Raw genomic sequence first — 21,170 nt, 5'->3', positions numbered from 1 at the left:
ATTGCCCCCAGTCCTATCACTCCAAGCCTTGGTGACCAGCCCCTCCCCAGCGTTCTCGCGGCTGCTGGTGCCCCGTCCCTGGAGGGGCTCAGGGCTGGATGGGGCTTGGAGCAACCAGGTCCAGAGGGCGGTGTCCGCGCCCGTGGCGGGGGGAGTGGAGCTGCCTGGGCTTTGAGGCCCCTTCCCACCCAAGCCATTCCATGATTCTTTATTTTTTTCATGATTTATTTCATGACGTTCCCCTCCCCCCTCTTACCCCGCTCCCCCCCCCCCCCCCCGCCCAGGCCCGCCGCTCCGCCCCTCCCCCCGCGGCGCCTCCCCGGGGCGGGGCCCGCGCGGCGAGAGTGCGGGATGCGCCGGGAGCCGCGGCGCCTCGGGGCCGACCGAGCCGGGGCCGGGGGCGCCCGTCAGTGGCCGTGAGTCCGGGGGGCACCGTGCGGGGCCGTATGTGCCCGTGGATGAGTCCACGAGTGAGTCCGCGGGTGCTCGCGGCCGTGAGTCCGTGTATCTGTGAGTCCGTGTATCCCCGGGTGCCCGTGTCCGTGAGTCTGCGTGTCTGTGTGTCCGTGTGTCCGTGACTCCGTGTGTCTGTGTGTCAGTGTATCCGTGTGTCCATGGGTGCCTGTGTCCGTGAGCCTGTGTGTCCATGAGTGTCTGTGAGTCCATGTGCCCCCAAGCCCATGTGTCTGTGAGTCTGTGTGTCTGTGGGTTTCTGTGTCTGTGTGACCCTGTATCTGTGAATCCGTGTGTCTGTGTGTCTGTGTATCTGTGAGTCCGTGTATCCCTGGGTGCCCGTGTCCGTGAGTCTGTGTGTCTGTGTATCCATGTGTCCGTCCGTGAGTGTCTGTGAGTCCGTGAGTGTCCCTCTATCCGTGTGTCTGTGAGTCCGTGTGTCCATGACTCTGTGTGTCTGTGTATCTGTGTACGCGTGAGTCTGTGAGTCCATGGGTGTCTGTGAGTCCATGTGTCTGTGAGTCTGTGTGTCTGTCTATCCGTGTGTCTGTGTGTCCATGACTCCATGAGTCTGTGTGTCTGTGTATGCGTGAGTCTGTGAGTCCATGGGTGTCTGTGAGTCCGTGTGTCCGTGACTCTGTGTGTCTGTGTATGTGTGAGTCTGTGAGTCCGTGAGTGTCTGTCTGTCCGGGTGTCTGTGAGTCTGTGTGTCTGTCTCTCCGGGTGTCTGTGAGTCTGTGTGTCCATGACTCCCTGTATCTGTGTATGTGTGAGTCTGTGCATCAGTGTATCCGTGTGTCCATGAGCCTGTGTGTCCATGAGTGTCTGTGAGTCCATGTGCCCCTAAGTCCGTGTGTCTGTGTGTCTGTGGGTGTGTGAGTCTGCAAGTCCGTGAGTCTAGGAGTCTGTACATCCATGAGTCCATGTGTCTGTGTATCTGTAGGTACATGTGTCTGTGGGTGTGCGAGTCTGTATGTGCACAGCTCAGGGAGTCCGTATGTCCCCAGGTCTGTGTGTCTGTGGATCCCTGTATATGTGAATCCCTGTATCCATGGGTCAGTGTGTCCCACAATCCCTGTATCTGTGGGTGTGTGAGTCCATAAGTGCATGGCTCTGTGAGTCTGTGTGTTGGTGGGTTCGTGCGTCTGTGTGTCTGTAGGTCCCTCTGGCTTTGGGTCCCTGTATCCATGGGTCTGTGTATCCCTGAATCCCTGTAACTGTGTATTGGTGGGTGCGTGTGTCTATGTGTCCGTGGGTCCCTGCCCAGGCCAGGGGGGCGGCTGCAATCGCAGCACGGAGTTTCAGTAACTCCAGCCCTGGGCAGTCCTAGACTGGCCTGGAGACAAGCACTTAAATAATAATGTAGTCTGCTGCCTTGCTGGGTACCATCAGGCGCCCAGATCATCCCCCATGGAACTCTGGCTCACCTTATCTTGGATGCAGTTGCCCTCTCAGGGCAGTGTTTACTCTATGGAGTGATTGCCTTTAGTGTTGAAATGCCCGTGTGTGGCGTGGGTCATTGTGTGAAACCCAAGGCACTGAAGATGTGGGTTTCTTGTGTTTGTGAATGGGTTTTGCCTATTGCTTTTAGAAATCCTGTCCCTTCTAGCATGATTTGAGTGTGGAGGCAATATATTGGGGGCAGTGTAAATATAAGGAACCATAATTCCTGAAACAGCATCAGGATCTCAGTTGCGGGTTTCTGTGTGAGATGGTGAAGGTCTTTATCGGAGAGTCTCCTTCAGATGCTGGCAGACCAGGTGAACTTCAGTCTGAACTTCAGGCCATGCTTCAGCTCCAGGGTCTGAGGTGTCTGGTGGGAAAGACGCTTTCAGTTGGCTCTGATAAGCCAACAAGTTCATGTTTCTGTCATAGAATCATAGAATAACCAGGTTGGAAGAGACCCACTGGATCATCGAGTTCAACCATTCCTATCAAACACTAAACCATGCCCCTTAGCACCTCATCCACCCGTGCCTTAAACACCTCCAGGGAAGGTGACTCAACCCCCTCCTGGGCAGCCTTTGCCAGTGCCCAATGACCCTTTCTGTGAAGAATTTTTTCCTAATGTCCAGCCTAAACCTCCCCTGGTGGAGCTTGACGCCATTCCCTCTTGTCCTGTCCCCTTGTCACTTGGGAGAAGAGCCCAGCTCCCTCCTCTCCACAACCTCCTTTCAGGTAGTTGTAGAGAGCAATGAGGTCTCCCCTCAGCCTCCTCTTCTCCAGGCTAAACACCCCCAGCTCTCTCAGCTGCTCCTCGTAAGACCTGTTCTATCTTTGCTTACTTATCGTGTCAAGATCTTTTCTGCACTGTGAGAACTTCTCAATGGGGCAGAAGATGCTTCAAGCTGCAGCTGAATAGCTGTGAAAAAGTGGCTTCTTACACATTGTCAAGGAAAGCAGAGGTCTTACAAACCCAAGGTGGGGGGAAACCTTCTTGGTTTGAGCCCTCCTGTGTTCCCTAACAAATGCTTGGGGAACCTCAGGAGAAGCAGCTGCCACGGCTGCCCTAGCTTTCACCTTGACCCGGGTGTCCTGGGCCCTGCTGTTACTGTTAAGTGCTGTTTCACAGATGGAAGGGGAAAAAAAAAACACCCTTCTGGAAAGCAGAAGGGGTTTTTCTGGCTGGAATTGAGTTTAATCTGGAGGGGATGTTGATTGTTGAAGATGTCATGTATTAAATCCTGAAGGTGAAAAATAGTTTTTCATTTATGTTTTCCCTTTCCTTGTTTAGTCTCTATGATATGGGTTGGACAAAAAACTGTGAATGATACTGAAAACACTATTATTACAATATTTTTAGGAGTTTGCTTCTTGTCCTGAGAGTTCTCATGAGGTTTAAAAAGTGCTTCTCCTTCTGACTGGAAAGCATAAGAGACTATTTCCTAAGAAAAATAAGATTTTAAGTGTTGAACTTTAGATGTCTGTGGTGGATGTGATGAAACACTGAGGTACCGTGTCTTTTTTTGCCATGAAAACCACGTGTCCAGGCTGCCTGTTTCTAACAATGTCTTGTTGTTGAGTCTGTTGTTGCTGCAAAAAATGACTCTGTGTGCGCGCACTGGTACCAATTGTACCAGCTCCTTAGTACTTTCTGCATCACTTCTGCAGCCACTTTGTTAGAGCCTTATTTTCCCTTGGTTTAATAATTTATAAAATGCCTGTTGCCTCTAGGCACGTTTCATCCAGTATGAAGAAAAACATCAACCAGTGTTTACTGGTTATTGGGCCTGAGGTTGACAAATAATGAAGCTTTTGTGGATGAGGGGGTGTTTCGTTTTTACCTTATATAAACCCAGGAAAATACAGGGTTTGTGCTAAAAGTCTTCTGGGGATGTTATTCCTTTCTTATCTCCATCCTTAAGGAAGTCTTTTGGCTGCTGGTGAAAAAGTGGCTTTTAACTGTGACCTTTCTTAACCTGATTTTGGGTCTGCTTCTCCTTTTTGCTTTTACCTATGTCTGACTCAAGTTTGGCAGCTCTTTAGTACTTAATGGTTGTGAATTAAGATAGCAAAATCATGTCCTACATCTTCACAGGCTTATCTGCTTTGGTGTGAAAGAGGTCAGTCTTTCTTTGGGCAATAACTTACCCTCTCAAATCCTCTGCCAGATACTTATGAACCACTATCATTAACTGCATTTTGAATCACTCATTGAGCTTGAGGGGGAAAATTGGCCTGCAGTTCATCTTGTCTCCTTTGAAACTGCTAAATGATGATTCAGTGACCTTAGTGGGCAAATTATATCACCAGCTAATTGGTCTAAGAAGAAAAACTGGCCTGGTATCAAACAACCTGGCTGCTGCCATTCTTCACTCTGAAACCCTCAGCCCCACAGGGTGATGCTTCTTGTTTCTGATACTTACAGGGTCTTGTTGTCTTCTGGAAAGGGGGCCTAGAGAGCCCTTTCTGTTAGCTGTATCTGTTCATGGTGTCCGCTCCCCACCTTTAGCAGGTTTTAAGGGTATGCTCCATTAAAGTGTCAGTATCTTAACATTTCAAGCTTGCCCTCACCTGTGAATAGTCCTCTCCTCTTCCTTCTCAGAGGGTAAAACCTCTAATGGGGGTCTAATGTTTTTGGAGGACATGGGATCCCAGCAGAGCCGAGCTTAGGAAAAGAGGGGAAAGCACGATGCAGGTATGTCACTCATCACCTTGGTGTCCCTGTCCCAGCTTTCACAAACCCTTCTCAGGAGCAGCTTGCCTCTCCCCAAAGGTGCCTGGCAGCTGGGAAGGCAGGTCAGGATTAGTCCCTGTGTGGGCAAGGAGACGTGCTGTACGGCTGGGCTGGGGAGAGCAGGACGGTGTGCTCTGCTGGCACTAATGGTCAGCCTGACCTCGCTGCTTGTAGAAAATAATTCAGGGCTGGCGGCTTCTCTGCAAGGAGAGCTGTAATTGCTGGTGTAAAACATCCAGGCCTGGTGCGTTTAGCTCTCCTTGCTTAAAGAGCTTCAGGAGTGAGCTGGGATGTGTGAAAGGGGTCAGCTGTTGGCTCTTTGCAAGGTTGTTAGTCGAGTTACACCACCTCCTAGGATGGCCTTGCCAGCTGGCTCATCCTTTAGGGAAGTTTAAAGAGGCTTATTGCAATCTTACTAGAAATCTGTCGTCTTCTATTAATCTACTTGTCTCTCCTCATCTCCTTTCCACGTGCTCCCTTGCTCATTCATCTCGACAGCGCCATTCTGCCTGCACAGTTGCAGGTCGACCCCAGCTGTGCTACTCGTCAGAGTCCTGTTTAGGGCATGTCCATTGGTTGACTGTCACTTTTTGCTGTCCAACGTGTTTTTTTCTTTATATATATATAAAAATGCATTATATTTTAGAAATTATGTTTGAAGGTGGCATTCCTAGAAGGACAGCAGGTGCTTTGGCTGGGGTGGAGGTGCGGGGTGGGATCCAGCAGAAATCAGGCTCCAGCTCTGAGTAAGCCAAAGCCCACACCTACACCAGGTTCTGCTCGGCATTGGGCTCAGCGTGGAGCTCAGCTCCCTTGCTGCTGGCAGCAGCATAAGGGACTGGTAATTGTGGATGTGAATCATGGGCTGTCTGCACCTTTCCTTCTGAAATCAAGATAGTTCCTACTTTGGGGGGTAGCTCTGCACTGGACTCGAGCGCAGATGAAGCACAGTTGTAAAAAACTGTCAGACTTTGAGAAGTGAGAGAAATGAATGCTACGGCCTCAGCCTCGTGGCAAAGCAGCGAAGTGTTCATCAGCGAGGACTGATGATACTGGACCAAGACTGAACTCAGCAGCACCCCTTGGCACCTCTGCTAGCTGAGGCAAATAATTTTTTCATGCAGAGGGGTGTTGATGCTGGGGATGACAGCAACGTAGGCACCGAATGGGGGACAAAAATTAATAGCTTGAGGGAGGTTAAGCCTTAATACCCATACAAAGCAAACAAATGGTATCATTTGACATGGATGAGGTGAGCTGTGAGATCCGTGGCTCTAGAGGTCCAGGTGGGAAATACAAAGCCTTTGACAAAGGTGGCTTGACAGCCCTTTCTTCCAGTGACAGCATCCACATGCTGATGCTGGTCCCAGCACTGCCTGGAGTTGCCTGTCTGTCTCTCCCCTTGCCTTTCACAGGGGTGCTCTTTCTCCTGCACAAGAGGTTATTTGCCATCCTTGAATGTTGTTAGCTGGCAGAGAAAGAGTTCAGTGTGTTTTTTTTCCAGAAGAGTCAGCTGATTTCATCCCATGGGAAGTGGTTGAAAAGCAAGAGACAAGAGAGTTGGCATTCCAACTATAGTCTTCCATAATTCCAGCAGGAGAAGGATAAACAGTGAAGTGCAGGTGCTGGGTGCTCGTCTGTGTTTGCATTTGAAAGCATTTGATAGGCTGTGATTAATGAAGCTAAATGGAAGCCTGATGAATGGTAAACTCAAATGAACCTCAAACAAAATTTGAGTTGTAAGAAGGCTTTTGGTTCCATGCAAAGTACAGATTTTGGGTTTCATCCAGTGCTGTTTGGTTTGTGGTGGGCAGAGCGTGTTGCCTGGGCTGTCTCCCTGTCCATGTGTGTCCCTGGGTGCCTGCTGCAGGAATGGCTGCTGTGCCACCGGTGACTGGGCAGACCCTCCTACAGGTGGTTGTTTCTTTCCTGGTCTCGGTTAATACAGAATTTTTGGGCTGTCACATCTGCATCTTGGAGCCCACCATGTCCCCATATCCAGGCTCTAATTAAGGATGCTCTAAAAAACAGCAGGCCAGCTACCGTGGCCTTGCAGATCAGAACCATTGGCCTAATCTATTTTTAAACTGAACTAAACTAGAAAAAGGTATTGCCACTCTAGAATAAGAAGCCACCTGGGGAGTTAACCCAGAATAGTTGTTCTGCTTTGAATTCACACCCTATCTCACTTTAAAATAACTTTTCTTTCCATATATGCAAGCTCTGTAAGCACAGGATACAGGGCATGACTTAAGCAAGATCACCCAACAGAGCTAGAAAAGCATCTTATTTTCCGCGTCGTCTCCCAGCAATCCACACATGCTCCTTAGCTTAGGAATCCCTTTCTGTAATAAATCTGCCCTGTTTCTTGCTTGATCCCCTGCAGAGATCTGCAGTCCTTCCCACTCCCACCTCTGTGGTTTTCTGTAACACCCTGACTGCCAGCTCCCCACAACCACCTCTGCTCTCCTCCCCTGATCCAGCTTTTGTGCTGGTCACACATAGTGAAAGGAGCATCTCAAGTGCTCATCCCCCAGAGGTCCATGGCAAGATTGTGCAGAGATCTTTTCTGAGGCTGGATGGGACCTTATCACCTTTCTGGGTGAGTCAGTGTGAACACTAGATAAGAGGCAGCATCAGGTGCCTTTTTCTTAGCTGGAGCTGATAACCTGAGCTGGGCATAGGTGGCAGGCGTAAATTATTTGCAACAGCCGAGCCAGGCTCTGCTCTCGTGCTGCTCTCGTCTTGCGTTGGCTGGGAGGAGGAGTGGGGATATTTGCATGATGTTTTGAGTTGTGCTGAGACACTCTGCTGTTACACTGCTCCTCTGGATTTGTCAAGCTCAAGTTAAATGTATATAATTTTAACATCTCATGATTCTTTAGGGGCTGAGTCATGGTTTTTGGCCTGAATGAATCATAGCTCTTGAACTCCATTGCTAAATTCATTATGCAACAATTACAGGGTTGGAAATGCTGCCCTAAGTGCACACAAACAAGCTGGCAGCAATTTTCTTCTCCTTTTCTCTCACCCCGTGTTGCCAAGTGACCTCCCTTGGAGTTTGCTTATTAGCTCTTACCTCCACTCTGTAGGTGAGGGGCGGCTCGACACCCTGCATCTTGATGTTTTGCCCTTGAGCTGGAAGTGGCAGGAATTGCAAGTTGGGTATTTCTGGAAGAGAAGAGAAGGGACAGCCTGGGAGGAAAGGTTAGAGATGCACAGCTGTGCTTTTCAGTGCCAGGTGCCTTAATTTTGTCCCAACTGTTTCATATGACCTTATGGTGTAGTCATGGCACCTCTAAGGATCTGTATGGTAAAACGCCAAGTGTAAGGTCTTGCTCTACAGTGGCTCTGTGCGGCAATATTGGATGTTGGCAGCATTTTACAAGCACAAATTCTGCTTGTTCACTTGCTTAGCAGCTCAAAAGTCAAATACACATCCGAGGAGAAAGACTAAGGAAGATGTGAGCCCCATGCTGTCTGTGAAGTGTCTAGTAATGTCCTCTGTAATTTTCTCCACTTTATGGTAATAAGCTGAGATTTGGGGATTTGTGTAGAGCTTGGCTTTCTATTACTGAGGTCTTGAGCAAGAGTTTAACTGGTATGTGAAATTAAGAGGGGCTTTGTACTGGGTGGGCTTTGCTTGCTGACTTAACCCGTCAAAGCAGCTGGTGGGAGCTGCGCCTTAGATTGGTCAGCGGGATACGCAAGGACCATCACTGTCTGCAGGATCAGATTTCTGTTTTTAAAATGCCCCTGCTACTCGAATTCGACTTTCACTACCAGAACACTGATTTTTCTGATATCCAAACAAAAACGCTTCTCAGAACTAATATTCAGCTGAGGTGCATGATGGATGTCAGGGTGGGTACCTGTGCCTGGGGAGCCCTCCTTAAGAGCGGACAGTTTTCCCAGCTGAGTTCTGGCCCCTAAACCTTGATATTTTTGTCGAGAGTCTCTCCCATGGGCAGGTCTTGCTTTTTTTCACATCCAGGCACGGCTGCATATCAAGACAGCAAAGGTTGGCTAAACCCTGTGCTTATGGACAAGGTTCTGCGTGATTCTCCTTGGCACTAGTGCTTGTAATCCCCAAAATGGCAAAGGCAAAGTAAGAACTACATGGAGGAGGAGGAGAGCTGTACCAGCAACTCTGGTACTGTGTTCATATTCAAGTTAACCTCCAGTATCTGAAAATCATATTTCCAAACTGAGAAGTGGTAAATATTTGATGAAAACGAATGTCAGAACGACTGCATTGTCAGAGCAGCAAGTCAAGCCAATGTGCCATCTCTGGTCGTGGCCAAGAGTAGATGCAGAAAACATAAAGTAGGACATTGATGGTGACGTGCGGGTTGATAACTGCGCCTAAAAATAAGGTACTTTAGAAACATAAAATCTGCCTCGCAAGCAAGTCAGAGACAAGCAGCTCCGAGTGTCTGATTTGAAACTGAAACTGGTGGTGTTGGCACTGCAGAAAGCTGTGCTAATATTTTGTTAGCATTTTGCTAGCAAAACATTTTGTTTCAATTTGGTGGTTTGCATCCAAGATAAGGCAAGTTACTCTGGAGCTGTGTTTGAGCAGAGGTGGAAGCGAGAGGCAATGGTGGGGCTGTGGGCGGAGATGCTTTCCCTCAGCCAAGCCTGTGCAGGGTTTCTGCTGATCTGCATATGAAGGAGCCTTTGTACTCCTCAAGTATTACAGTTCAACTTTCTAGACAACGCACTTAAAAATATTTCTTCAGGCTTCAAGGGAAACCAGTTTTGACTGCCCTGCAGCAATGGTATCTGGAGGTGCTGATCTTCGATGCTATTGTGAATGGGCTGATGTGGGTACTCTGTAGCAACTACATGATGCCATTCACAACAGTTGGTGTGCTGTAGGTCTGTTAGTTTTGGATGAGCAGCCTCAGAACCCCCTTCTTGCATGCTGGTGGCTGACCTTGATCTCCAAAAGCTAGGTGGGCAGGAGGGTGGCAGGGCAGCACGCATGTGTTTTAGCAGTGGAGCAAATCAGTCTTCGTGGAGTTCACCGGGGCATAAGGCTGTGTTTCAGACAACAAATCCAGATGTTTGAGCCCTGTGGAGCAAAAATATCCCTCTCTGTAGCGTGGGTAATTGATTTTTCCCCAGGTCCCATCTCTACTCTCCCAGCAGCGCCCAGGGACTGATCCCTACCCAGCAGAGGCAGGGGGGCAGCACCATCCTGAGCAGGGACTCCCTGACAAATAAAGGATGGGTCAGAGGGCACCTCTTTGTAGAATTTGATTAAGATCTTTTGAGGATTATTGGAATGGTTATAGATACGCTCAATAGTGTCTGTGAGCATTAGGGTTGAAAGCATTTTGTTAGCAATAATTAAATACAGCTGCTATTTAAAAAGGATGAATCAGATGATTGGGAAGAGCATCCTCTTACATCTCCCACAAAATCAATATTCGTCCTGTCAGGTGTATAGCAAACACTTTCTAATCCTGCCATTTGTATCCAAGCCCACCACAAAGCACCACATCATCCCCACAGCAGTGCTTCTTGCCAGTCACCCAAAACCTCTCTTTGTGCCACTGCGGGCTGTTTGGTGTGTTTGGCTGTGGCACCTGGGTGCTCTGAGTTGGGTGGTGGTTGTGCCCAGCTGGTGATATCTGTCCCACGGCCAGAGAGAAGTGCCTGGTGCTAGCAGTCTATATGGTATTTTCTCCTGGTTGTCTTGTAGTCTGGGTACCTCTCCTACCTTCTGCATGAGCTGATGCATCTTGCTGGGCCCGACCTTGGGTTGCTCTGTGCTGTTGTCTAGATGTCCAGCTTGGAAATAGTGGTTATCTTTTGGTGTCAACGTTGGTGTAGCAAACTCCAGCATGGATATGCAGCGACAAGTTTTCGTGTACCATAATCATCTATAACGTGCATAAAACGTGTTGTCCCTTCCTTCCCTCTGACTGTATTTGTGGAGGCTTCATTGACTTTTGGCAGTGTCACCACGGTAAAATAATGCTAGCAGCATCACACTTTTACCTTGGAAAGAGAAGGACAAGGCAGGACTCTCTTCTGATGGCAGAGAAACCAGAAAAAATTAGAGGAATGTAGCATCATCAGATGCTGACTCCCTGGGGCGATGCTGCATCCCCCAGCTTGCTGCAGAAGGCTCGGTGCTGTGTAGCTGTTCGGGGGCACATGGGATGCCCGCTCTTGCTGAGAGTGCATGTCCCCTGGGAAAGGCACATCCCTGTCCATAGCTGAGAGCCTGCAAAAGCCTACTGCTCAAAACATCCCATGTTGGCACGGTTTGTGGTGCCTAGGAGCTGTGAATGGAAAATCCAGACACTTATCTAGCTTGTTGCTGTGCCAAAATAGGGCTGTTCCCAGAATGTTTTTTTTCCATGGGCCAAAATGTGTGTAAGTGGCTTTAAACAATGGAAGGATTTCTGTTAAAAAGACTGGGGTGCAGGCGAGTAGGGCTTTAATGTGTATCTTAAGGGAAGGGTGTGGGCTCTCGCAATGTGTTTTTTTGAGATTCCGTTGGGAATTAGCTTTGTTTTTTTTCCCTCATGTCTTATTTTAAAGCATGCTTTGGGGTAAAAAAAAAATATGTTGTTGTTAAAATTACAGATCTCTAAGTGTGTAGTTTAAAATGTCAGGAAGGAGGATGCAGCTTTGGAAGACTCCACACATCTGTCTGTTGCAGGGCTGATAAAAACCAGGAGCTTTAACCAGAAAAACAAATAGAAGGAGGTAATATCATTGTCACAGATGGGTCGGGCTGCTTTCCCTGCAGGTGTCTGTGTTGCAACCCATACTCACATATAATGTGCTGTGGAAAAAAAATAAATGGAGAACCGAATTGGAGACTTATGCCCTCAATTAATTTTTGTTCCACATAATCAGAGCTGCTGCATGCCTTTCCTTCAATATTTAACTGCCTGGTTGAAAAGATGGGCCTGCTCTCGTGCGAGGGAAGTTGGGATTCAGTTCATGTTTGCACAGAAATCCCATTCTGATCTTTCTTTCTTTGCCTAAGGGCAGAGATCCTGCTGCTCTGATGCTAGAGATACATTTTGTTAACAGATACTTCTCTTTGAGAGAGCAAAGGGGAGAGGGGAGTGGTATGTAGTGAATTCTTGAAGGAATAAAATTTCCTTGCCTTCAAGCATCGGCTTTTCTAGAGTTTTATGGTGCTGCCTCCAGCCTGTGAGCTGTCTAGGGTACAGTCAAGGGAGCAGAGGGGAGAGCTGTGCTCTTAGTTTGAAGTATACAGGCCTCTTCTAAGGAAGAAAATTCATCTCTACAGTTAGTACGTACTCTCTGCAGATTTAGAGGCTGTTAGATTTTCAAGCTCAAACCAACTGAAACGTCCTTCTCCCTTCTCTGCGTGGCAAGCTGATGGTCAAGAGCCCAGAATATCTGTTCTTACTGATTCACCGAGCGACCTGAAAGCAGGAGGCAAACCAGAGGTTTCACCCTCAGAAAGCAAAAGGGACCTGAGTGGCTTCTGCAACTCCAGGGCTCTCTCAAGATTGTACCTGGCACCAGATCCTGAGCTGCACCTTGTTCCGGGGACTGGAAAAATCTGTGCTCTCTGTGGACACAAAGGGAGAGCCAGCAAAAGCAGAACCTGGATGCCCTGCTTTGGGAGCCTGGTTGGTAGGTAGGACGCTAGGGAATTAAAATGGAGAGGAGATGAAACCCCCCAAACTTGTAGTGAACACAAACACTATCCAAAGGTTCTGGATTTGAAAACCTATCCAGGCAAGGACAGCTTAATGCGGAAAAGTGATAGCTTTAGTGAGCTGTGTGGAGCAGACATGGAAGAGAGCATTTGCTTGGCAGAGCTTCTAGCTTAAGGTTTTCTAAACCACCCCCAAGTCCTGCTGCCTTCCACTGGGAATTGGGCTTAAGGAGCGGTTTTGCACAAAAACCATGTGGAGTGCAGTGAGTGCTGAGTTGGTCCAGTTTTAATGCTCTGGCTTGTTCCTAAATTGTTCCCAAGTTGTGCTTGGGCTTGTGTCCTACTAAGGCAAAGCCCTCTGGCTGCAGCCCTGTCCACTCAACCCAAAGAGCTGGCTCTCCAGCTATCGATAGGAGCTTAATGGCCACACATCTGGGGACCACCACTGGGTTTGTTTGGCTCGTCACTGAGGTGCTGATGGAATGAGCAGCGTGTTTCCAAGCATGCTGATGTGGGGGAGGACTGCTTGGCACAGAAGGTCTTTTTTTCTTTTTTTTTTTTAGGGAAGCCCACATTGAAATATTGATAGCACAATATACTTTCTTTTTCCTATGTTGAGTGTTTACAGGAAATATATAGTGAAAATACTGAGGAGTTTTCCTCAAACAACTGCCAATATTGTGAGGAGTGGAACAGTTGGGAGGAGAAAAGAATGAGGCACTTAAATTTTGCTATTACCAGCAAAGAGATTTTTTGACTTACTCTGTTTCGCTTTTTTTTCTTGCTCGTATTTCATTCCCACTACTAGGATGGAGCTCATTGAAGAGAGAGAGATTATGTGGAACTAGAGATAAAGCAGCCAAACCAAAATGTTTTTAATTCTCTCAGGAAGAATTCAGCTTTACATTCCGAGCTTTCCATTAAGCTAGAAAAATAACTTACATTGATGCCCCCTCACCACCAAACTTACCTTTGTGTCCAGTGGCTATGAACCTTCCTTTGTTGCAGATGGGTAAAACAGTATCTTGACTTTAAGAAGGTAGTTTGGGTACAGGTTAAGTTACTTACTTGGCAGGCAAGAAACCCGTGGGAAAGCCAAGAAACTCTCCCGAAACTCCTGATTTCGGATGAGATCTCTCACCCAGAAGACTTCTGTACTTGCTCTTCCTCACCAGCAGCACTCCAGGGCAGTTTGTAGGAGTTGTTTGCGAAAGGGTCTTGGCCCAAAGAGCTTTTTCTTCTTCTTTTTTTTTTTAAAAAAAAAAAAGTGATGTTTCCTGCCACTTTCCCCTTCATTCCTTCAGGAGGAACCATTCATGTGGTAGTGCTGAGCATCTGCTGCTTACAATGCTTCAGGTGCCTTGAGTGAGGGAAGGAGCTATTTGCTTCCAAGATATCAGTGAAATTAAATCATGCTGTGACAATTTTCATAGTTTTCACTCCTCTGCGTGGTTAACCTGTGGGTGCTGTGGGGCTTGTAGCATAGTGCAGGGAGAATCACATGGTGCGTGCAAGAAGAATTTGCTGCCAGAAGCAACAACCAGAGCTGTTATGCTGAGGGACAAGTAGGGTTCCACCAGTACCTCATGGGTGGAGTATAAGACTAGAAGTAATAATCCTGATGCGATGGTGTAGCTCTGGCATTGAGTTTTCTGCTAGAAGTCAGGCAAGTGACCTTGTTCTGTATTCATCTGCTCATCAGTGGATACTCTTGACCTCTGGAGAAGCGTTTGTTGCGTATTATTTTGGAAGTACAGGTTTAGGTGTCCATCAAACTATTGTTTAACGTGCTGCCTGGGGCTGTGCTCAAGGTGCAGGTGTTACCAGCAACAGGTTTTTGACTTCAGCTTTGCTATCAGCCCTGACCTTCTGGAAGAGATGGTGGTCAGTGCCCATCCGTGTCGCAGTTGTTGCACAGAGGTGCAGTCGAGGGGGATGGTACAACCTGTCTGACAGGGTGTGATATTAGTGAAATAAAAATTTCTGTTTCAGAAAAGAAAGGAAACCCTTCCGGAGGCTGGGAAAGCTGCATTTTGAATTGCTTACCACTGCAGCTTTTCACCTTGAGCGTACTCTCCTCCTCCTCCCCTGGGTTTTGTGGGAAATGTGACTGTCCTGTAGCATTGCAGGCACAACCAAATGTTTTAGGGCTGTGACCTTCAGGAAGGGCAGGCATCTCTGTTGTGAATTGAACACCCCTTCCCAGGTTGCAGTATGGTCCCTGTTGGTATCTGACCCTCTGTGTGTCTTCATTTGGAAGACCCAGTGACCGAGTCCCTTGTTATGGGTGTGTAAGGATTGGGTGGTTGCCTGGTAGGGCTTAATGCAGCGTCCTTGTTGACAATGCTCTAATGAAATGTTTTTCAAAAAAAAAGGAGGTGAGAGAAGCAGTTACAGTAAGGAGAGAAACCCTGGTTCTGGGCTATGGTCATCTTAGCACAAAAGACCCTCTTGTCATGATGCCCCAGCACTAATTTAAAAAACCCAAACCCTACAAACCCCAAGAGCTCTTGATCCAGAACAAAATTACTGTTCCCATCAGCAGGTCAGAAGAGGGGTTTGGTTTCTCATCTCCCCAAAGGTATTGCAGATTTCTGCAGGGATCAGCTTATGTGATGGTGGTGGGGCAGGGAGCACCTTGGCAGTGCCGGTGGGATTACATGCTCAGCAGTGACGCAGTTTAGGAAATGACTTTGAGCGTGTTCCTCTGGAGAGGGTGTGAGAGGGTCACTGCTGCCCTTCTCACCCCCAGTCTGGGCTGTGGGGAGGGAGGGAATGGACCTCAGTTCTTTGTGTTTGATCAGCCCTGTGGCATGTCTGTGTTTTGCCTTCTCCCTTGGGAACAGTTTATCTCCTGTGCCTTTCTTTCCCCGCTGCTCCTGCCTGTCCCTCAGTCTGTCTCCTCCTTCTCTCAGTGGCTTTCTGCCTGTCTCTGGATGGTGTTACGGCTGCTGGACTGCCAGTCAGCTCTTCCCCTCATCGGGGAGCAGGTGATGAAGAGCTGCTCTGCTGCTTCCTCCGGGCCTTGGGGAGATCCTGACCAGGAGGAGAAACATCTTTGGCCACTTTGTATCACCAAGCAGTGATAATCCTGAAGGTGATACCCTAAAGAGAAGCCTGTGAATTCTTGATTGGTGCTCGTTGCTGGAGGATGGTGTCAGCAAAAGGGCTGTGAGGGGCTGGTCATCTAGCGTTTTGCGGGGCAGTGACAGCACAGATTTGCCTTGGCCCTCGTAGGAAGCAAAAGGGATAAATTTGGCAATCCCTCACCTTGCCATGGTGCAGGAGTTGGCTCTTAATGAAATAAATAAATCGGGCAGTCACCTCCTCTGCAGGCTGCTTATGCGCTCAGGTCCCTGCTATAGGCTTTTGTGCTTGGTTTCCAATTCCAGCTGAGAGAAGATTAGCTTGGGGTGAGGAGGAGAGGGCTATTTCTGTCACTCTTCAATGCCGCTGACTTGACTTTGTGCTGCAAACGCAGACACTTCACCTAATCAGCTGGGCCCAATCCTGCAGGTGCCTCCCCACAAGCAATCCAGTGAATGAGAATGATCTCCTTGACTTCAGAAGTGGCTGCTTCCATACCTGGGTCTTGAATTTTACGTTTGCTTGAAAGATGCACAATTTGGAAGAATTCTTTAGCTGCTGAACTGTTTCATTTCAAGGTGTCCCATTCAAGGGTTGCTCTTCCATGATTTGTGTTTGCTTGGATTTTTTTGAAGTAGAATAAAACCAAAGTCAATCGATGACACTTCAGTGAAGGACTCTTGTAAGTATTTGTTTTCTGCTTCAGTGTCATGCTGTGCTTTAAGTAGTCCCTTGGGGAGATGTGATGGAGAATTTTCAGGTCTTATCTCAGCTTCATCATCTGGTGGGGAGAGGAGGCGGCTCTCTAGCATTACTCAGAAATGTGGCTGTTTTGATGGATCCAGCTCCAGCCTCCCAAGAGACAGGGGACAGGACGAGAGGGAATGGCCACAAGCTCCGCCAGGGGAGGTTCAGGCTGGACGTTAGGAAAAAATTTTTCACGGAAAGGGTCATTGGGCACTGGAACAGGCTGCCCAGGGGGTGGTTGAGTCACCTTCCCTGGAGGTGTTTAAGGGACGGGTGGATGAGGTGCTAAGGGACATGGTTTATTGTTTGATAGGAATGGTTGGACTCTGTGATCCAGTGGGTCTTTTCCAGCCTGGTGATTCTATGATAATATTATGGCAAAGTGTCTGCAAGTTGAATGCTCTGTAGAAGGTCGAGGGGAGCAATGTGTGCTGGAACAGGAAAGTGAGCATAGTCTTGTTTTCTCTCTTGTTTCTTGTTGCAAGTGATAACCCCTAAATATGAAGTGGGAAGCAGTGTGTGTATAGAAGATGCAGAGCCCCTCTAGGCAGGGTTGGTGGTATGGGGTAGGCAGCTTGTGGCAACCACTGACTCGGTAAACTTTCACTTTGCAGAATCGTTGTCTCCTCTTGTATTGCAAGAGAGTAATCAGTGCCCTGCAAGTCCTTTTGAGCTTACTGCGACCAACCTTGCATTAAAGGGAGACAAAATGTCCAGGAAATGCAATCTTTTAAAAACCCAATTGTTTGTCAACACTTGCGTGCCCTTTGTAGGGACTGATCTTTGCCATGGTTGGAGCTGGTCTTTCTCTGCTGCAGCGCCAGAATGACGGTGCTGGTATGACCACAATACAATAGCAAGTGTTTTACCTTCCTTTTGGCCCCTGAAATAGTCGGCTGTTGTCCCCACGGGCTGGGGCCACATGTGGCTGGCAGGATGTGCTTAGCATGGTGTTAGGCAGATCTGCTGAACTCACGGAAACGCAACTCGGTTGAACACGAGAAATGGCATTTTTTTTTCCTCTTTAAATAAAACAGAAACCAAAATATGGTGGCTTCAAACCACAGACACCCACACAGCCAGCTTCTGTGTCACTTTGCAGGTAAACAAATGCTGGGGCCTGAAACTGTGCTGTAGTTAAACTGGCCAGTTTGTGCAATGAGAAGTTGATGTGCTTTTTTTTGGTGTAGGGAAGAGACTAGGTCATCCGAATACAGGCAGCTGGAGTGGTGGACCAGTCTTTCTGAGGCATTGGGGTCTGTGGAGTGTGCCAGAGTACTTCTACCTAAGTCTAGGAGAAGTTAAGCTGTGTCATCTTCAGGAAGCCCTCTCAAGGTGACCTCTCTTCTCCTTCAGAGGTTCACTTGCTGGTTGGTTTGAGGAGATGCTGGTGTCTGCTACTTTCAGAACATATCCCTTGTTATTCGTGGATCTCCCCTCTCAGTTTCATTCTGCTCTGTAGCCCACTCAACTCTTCCTTTCATTCTGTTGTGAGAGGGAGGAGCTGCTGGAGTGTGAGGTGCGTGTAAAAAAACCTGAAACACGGGCAAGAAGACCAAGCCACGCTTCTCCTTTTCTTATAAATCAATGTCCTGTTGCTCTTTCTAAGGTGCAGTCCTAATACCACCAAGAAAACTTCCATATTTTTTGAGGGTAAACAGGAAAGCACTGAAATATCATTTCTTTGCTTTAATAAACCAGCAGAATTAGGTCCTCATTTCTACTTCAGGTGTGTGTTGGAAAATATTTGTTCATCTTTCTGCAAACAATGGCAGAAATAGCCTGGAAAAGGAGCAGGGTGGGAGTGCTGTGTGTGGTATGCTGAGAGGCATTTCCTGCCCTTATCTCCCCTCCTTCGAGGTATTGTAAATGGGGCTTCAGATCTGCAGCCTGTGTTACTGGAGCGGAGATTGCCAAAAAAGATACCTTCCCAGGAATGCCAGCGACGGGCAGGAGCTGAGCTGCGTGAAGCCAAGTTCACTGGAGGTGGTGGAGAGTTTTCCAGCCCAAGGGTCTGTGCTTGGAAAATGCATCTGTCCCAAAATAATAGCTCTTGGGAAAGTGGGTTGCATTTACTCTGCTCCTGTTGGTAGGTTTTTCTGGGGGCTGTGTTGAATCCCAACAGGTAGGGACTGAGGGCAGAGGTCAAGGAGTGCTGCGTGGGGTTCTTGTGCCAGGGAGGAGTCGTGGCATACTTCCCTTGCTTTTCTGTGGCAAGTGAAATTCTTGAGTTGATGTTCTCCATTTCAAACAAGTGCTTGAATTTCTAGGTAGCATCTCTCTTATGAAAAAGTTGGCAAAGATCTGGGTTTATTCTATGTGGAGCAAAAGCATTGTTTTGGTTGCCTTAAATTCTTATGGGATGGAACAGGGTTTTTTTTATTCAGATCTGCTTTGAAACCCTTAAAGTAAGGCTTGCACATGCTGCTGAAGCTGTCCTTGGCTTTCTGTTGGCCCTTTATACTGGATGCAGCGACTGCTGGGGACCTGTCTGTGTGCTGACTGAGTTTGTTTGGTTTTGGTTCTCAAACCAATTATCTTGCAGAGGAAATGGCTTGCCTTGCTGTCAGCCTGCTGAGATATTTATAGGTAAGGTCAAACCCCTGTGGAAGGTCTGTAGCAATGTTTGAAAGGAGCGGATGCCTCAACCTGTGAAATTCACTGGGACATGGTGGATATGCTGCATGGCATTTCCCTGCAGCTCCTGAGAGTAATGCCTCTGTGATCATGCTGCTTTGCCCTCTGAAGAGGGATGGACAGTAGCTTTTCCTGGCTTGACTGGATGAGGTAAGGTTTGGTATCCTCACCGTGTTTTTCACCTACATTTAGTTACCTTCTGCTGCTATTTCTCCCATCCATTGCTTATGACACTCTTTCTTCCTCTCTTTTGGAGCAGGAGGGTTGAGGAAAGAACAGCTTCAGCTGCCCTGTTTGGGTTTCTGCTGTGCTTGTGAATAATGAAGCTCTCCACAGTCTTCCTTCCCCATCAACTCTTTTCTTCCCAAGCTGGCTGAACCATAAGTGCTCATCTCATACATGTTTATTTGCAACTTACCTCCATCTGGCACGCTTACCTTGCTATTTGATGTGCTTTGTATGGGTCTGTTTGGAAAGGACTCGTTCAGTTTACTCGTGGCATTGGCTTTATTTCAAATGCACCTTTGCCTGTTGGACTGCGTCTTAAATCTGGCATAAATTTCCTTTGTCTGTGCAGCAGGTAATTGGGTGGCTGCCCATCGGTCTCCCAGTTGATCGCTTTGTGGGTAGTGCTGATCAGTGGTCTCTGGTGGTGTGATCTCATCAAGAGTCTGGGGCTGTGGTTTAACTCCTCTCGTTGCTGCAAGTGTGTAGCCTGTACAGCGAAACCAGGATGAGCTGGTGTGCGGTGAAGAAAAAAACCTGAAGGGGGGGAAGAGAAACACCCCCCATTGCCTGTGTCTCTAGGTAGCTGAGGCAGTTTAAGCGTTAGTAATACGGCCCTGGGAGCTACATCCTATCTCTCTGCCCTTGGTGGGCTCTGGGATGAGAAGGGGCTGATGGATGAAGTAGAAGAGCACAGATAGACACTGGAACAGGTTGCTCAGGGAAGCTATGGACACCCCATCCCTGGAGGTGTTTAAGACCAGGTTGGATGGGCCTTGAGCAGCCTGAGCTAGTGGGAGGTGTCCCTGCAGTTGCAGGGGGCTTGAAACTGGATGATCTTTACGGTCCCTTCCAGCCCAAACTATTCTGTGATTCTATGACGCTCCTGTTTGGTAGAGCTTCTCTGGGAAAACATGACCTTGGGGCACCTAATGGGTAGCCTTGTGTATCTTCAGCCTCTGGCTTCTGGGTTGCTTGTGCTGGGACAGCCTTGCTGGGGTCTGTGGCTGCCCTGGGCTCTGCCACGGTAGGCTTGGTCCCCTCTGCCCTGTGGTTTGCTGCTGAGACCAAAGTGCTTCAGGGAGGTGGCTGCTGGTGTGCATCAGTGCGGAGCAGTCCTGGCTGTGGTGTTGGGGAAGGCAGTGAGGGGGGAGGGTTATGTTGGAAGAGGCCAACTGGAGGGAAGGCTGTGTCTCTGTACTTGAGTCCCTCCTGAATTGTTTGAGGAATGATGTGGAATACTGTGGGAGATCTTTTGCTCATCAGGACTTCCTTCTGCTCATAAGGAGAGCTACCTTGAATTACAGACGTGAATGAATTGTGTACTAAAGCTACTTAATCAAGAGACTTTGCTTGGGTGTTTGGAGTGGATGAGGGGTGAAATCACAAAGGACAACCAAGCAATTAAAACACAATTAAGTGAGCTGCCTTTTGAGATGGTACATGTTGCCTTTTGTGATGAAACTTTCCTCTTCATTTCAGGTTTCCAGCATACTCTCGTTGGACACTGCGATGGGCCCTTCCTAGCTCAGCCTCAAGATGCTGGTATAGCAGCAGGTGGCTGCCATCCAGAGGACCTGCACTGGGACATTGTTTCCTGCTGGGACATCACTCCCCACAACTCTCCCAGCAGAAGTGATGGATGCTCACGTGGACCTCCTGACAGAGCTGCAGCTGCTGGATAAGGTGCCCACACTGGAAAGGCTGCGGGCAGCCCAGAAGCGGAGGGCTCAGCAGCTGAAGAAATGGGCGCAGTACGAGAAGGAGATGCAGCATAAGAAGCGGAAGCATGAAAAGAAGAGAAATAATGTTAACCGAAAGAAAGTATCTTTTGAAGCCAGTGTTGCTCTGTTGGAGGCTTCTCTGAGGAATGACTTGGAGGAAGGTATGGCATTTTTATCTGGCAATTTCTTTGTCTGACGACGTGCGAGATCCATGTAGTGCTGTGGTGTGCAGAGGCATCTGTGTTGATGTCTGTAGACTGGACTACCCTTGACATGATGTTGGTCTCTAGAGCGTTGCCATCTCTGACATGACTATGGGGTCCTCAAAGCACTGCGTGACACCAGTGTTACCTAGATTGACATCAGAAGTAGGAGTACAAGTGCTAGGATGGAGCAGGAGTTGTGGCTGAGATCTGGGGAAAGGAGGCAGCTTTCATCTCTTTCCTTTCACACTTTCTAC

General features: G+C 48.2%; 1 protein-coding gene across 4 annotated transcripts in view; it reads left to right on the top strand.

The window, feature by feature from the left end:
- The first annotated feature begins 334 nt into the window (after positions 1 to 334).
- Positions 335 to 21,170, top strand: part of PPP1R16B (protein phosphatase 1 regulatory subunit 16B) — a 64,161-nt gene continuing 43,325 nt past the window's right edge. Inside the window, exons 1-2 of one of the 4 annotated variants that reach the window (XM_069872109.1) lie at positions 335 to 416; positions 20,469 to 20,871. In XM_069872109.1, the coding sequence (XP_069728210.1) occupies positions 20,625 to 20,871 (247 nt within the window). In that variant the 5' untranslated portion in view covers positions 335 to 416; positions 20,469 to 20,624. Of the gene's footprint in view, positions 417 to 1,979; positions 2,000 to 15,964; positions 16,060 to 18,810; positions 18,912 to 20,468; positions 20,872 to 21,170 lie in introns of those variants that run through there. The other 3 variants (XM_069872112.1, XM_069872113.1, XM_069872111.1) reach the window with 3 other exon arrangements.

Source organism: Phaenicophaeus curvirostris, chromosome 18 (assembly GCF_032191515.1).
Source record: "Phaenicophaeus curvirostris isolate KB17595 chromosome 18, BPBGC_Pcur_1.0, whole genome shotgun sequence".
Lineage (NCBI taxonomy): Eukaryota > Metazoa > Chordata > Aves > Cuculiformes > Cuculidae > Phaenicophaeus > Phaenicophaeus curvirostris.
Note: the sequence above shows the minus strand (reverse complement) of the source record. Positions and strands in the feature narration are given on the sequence as shown.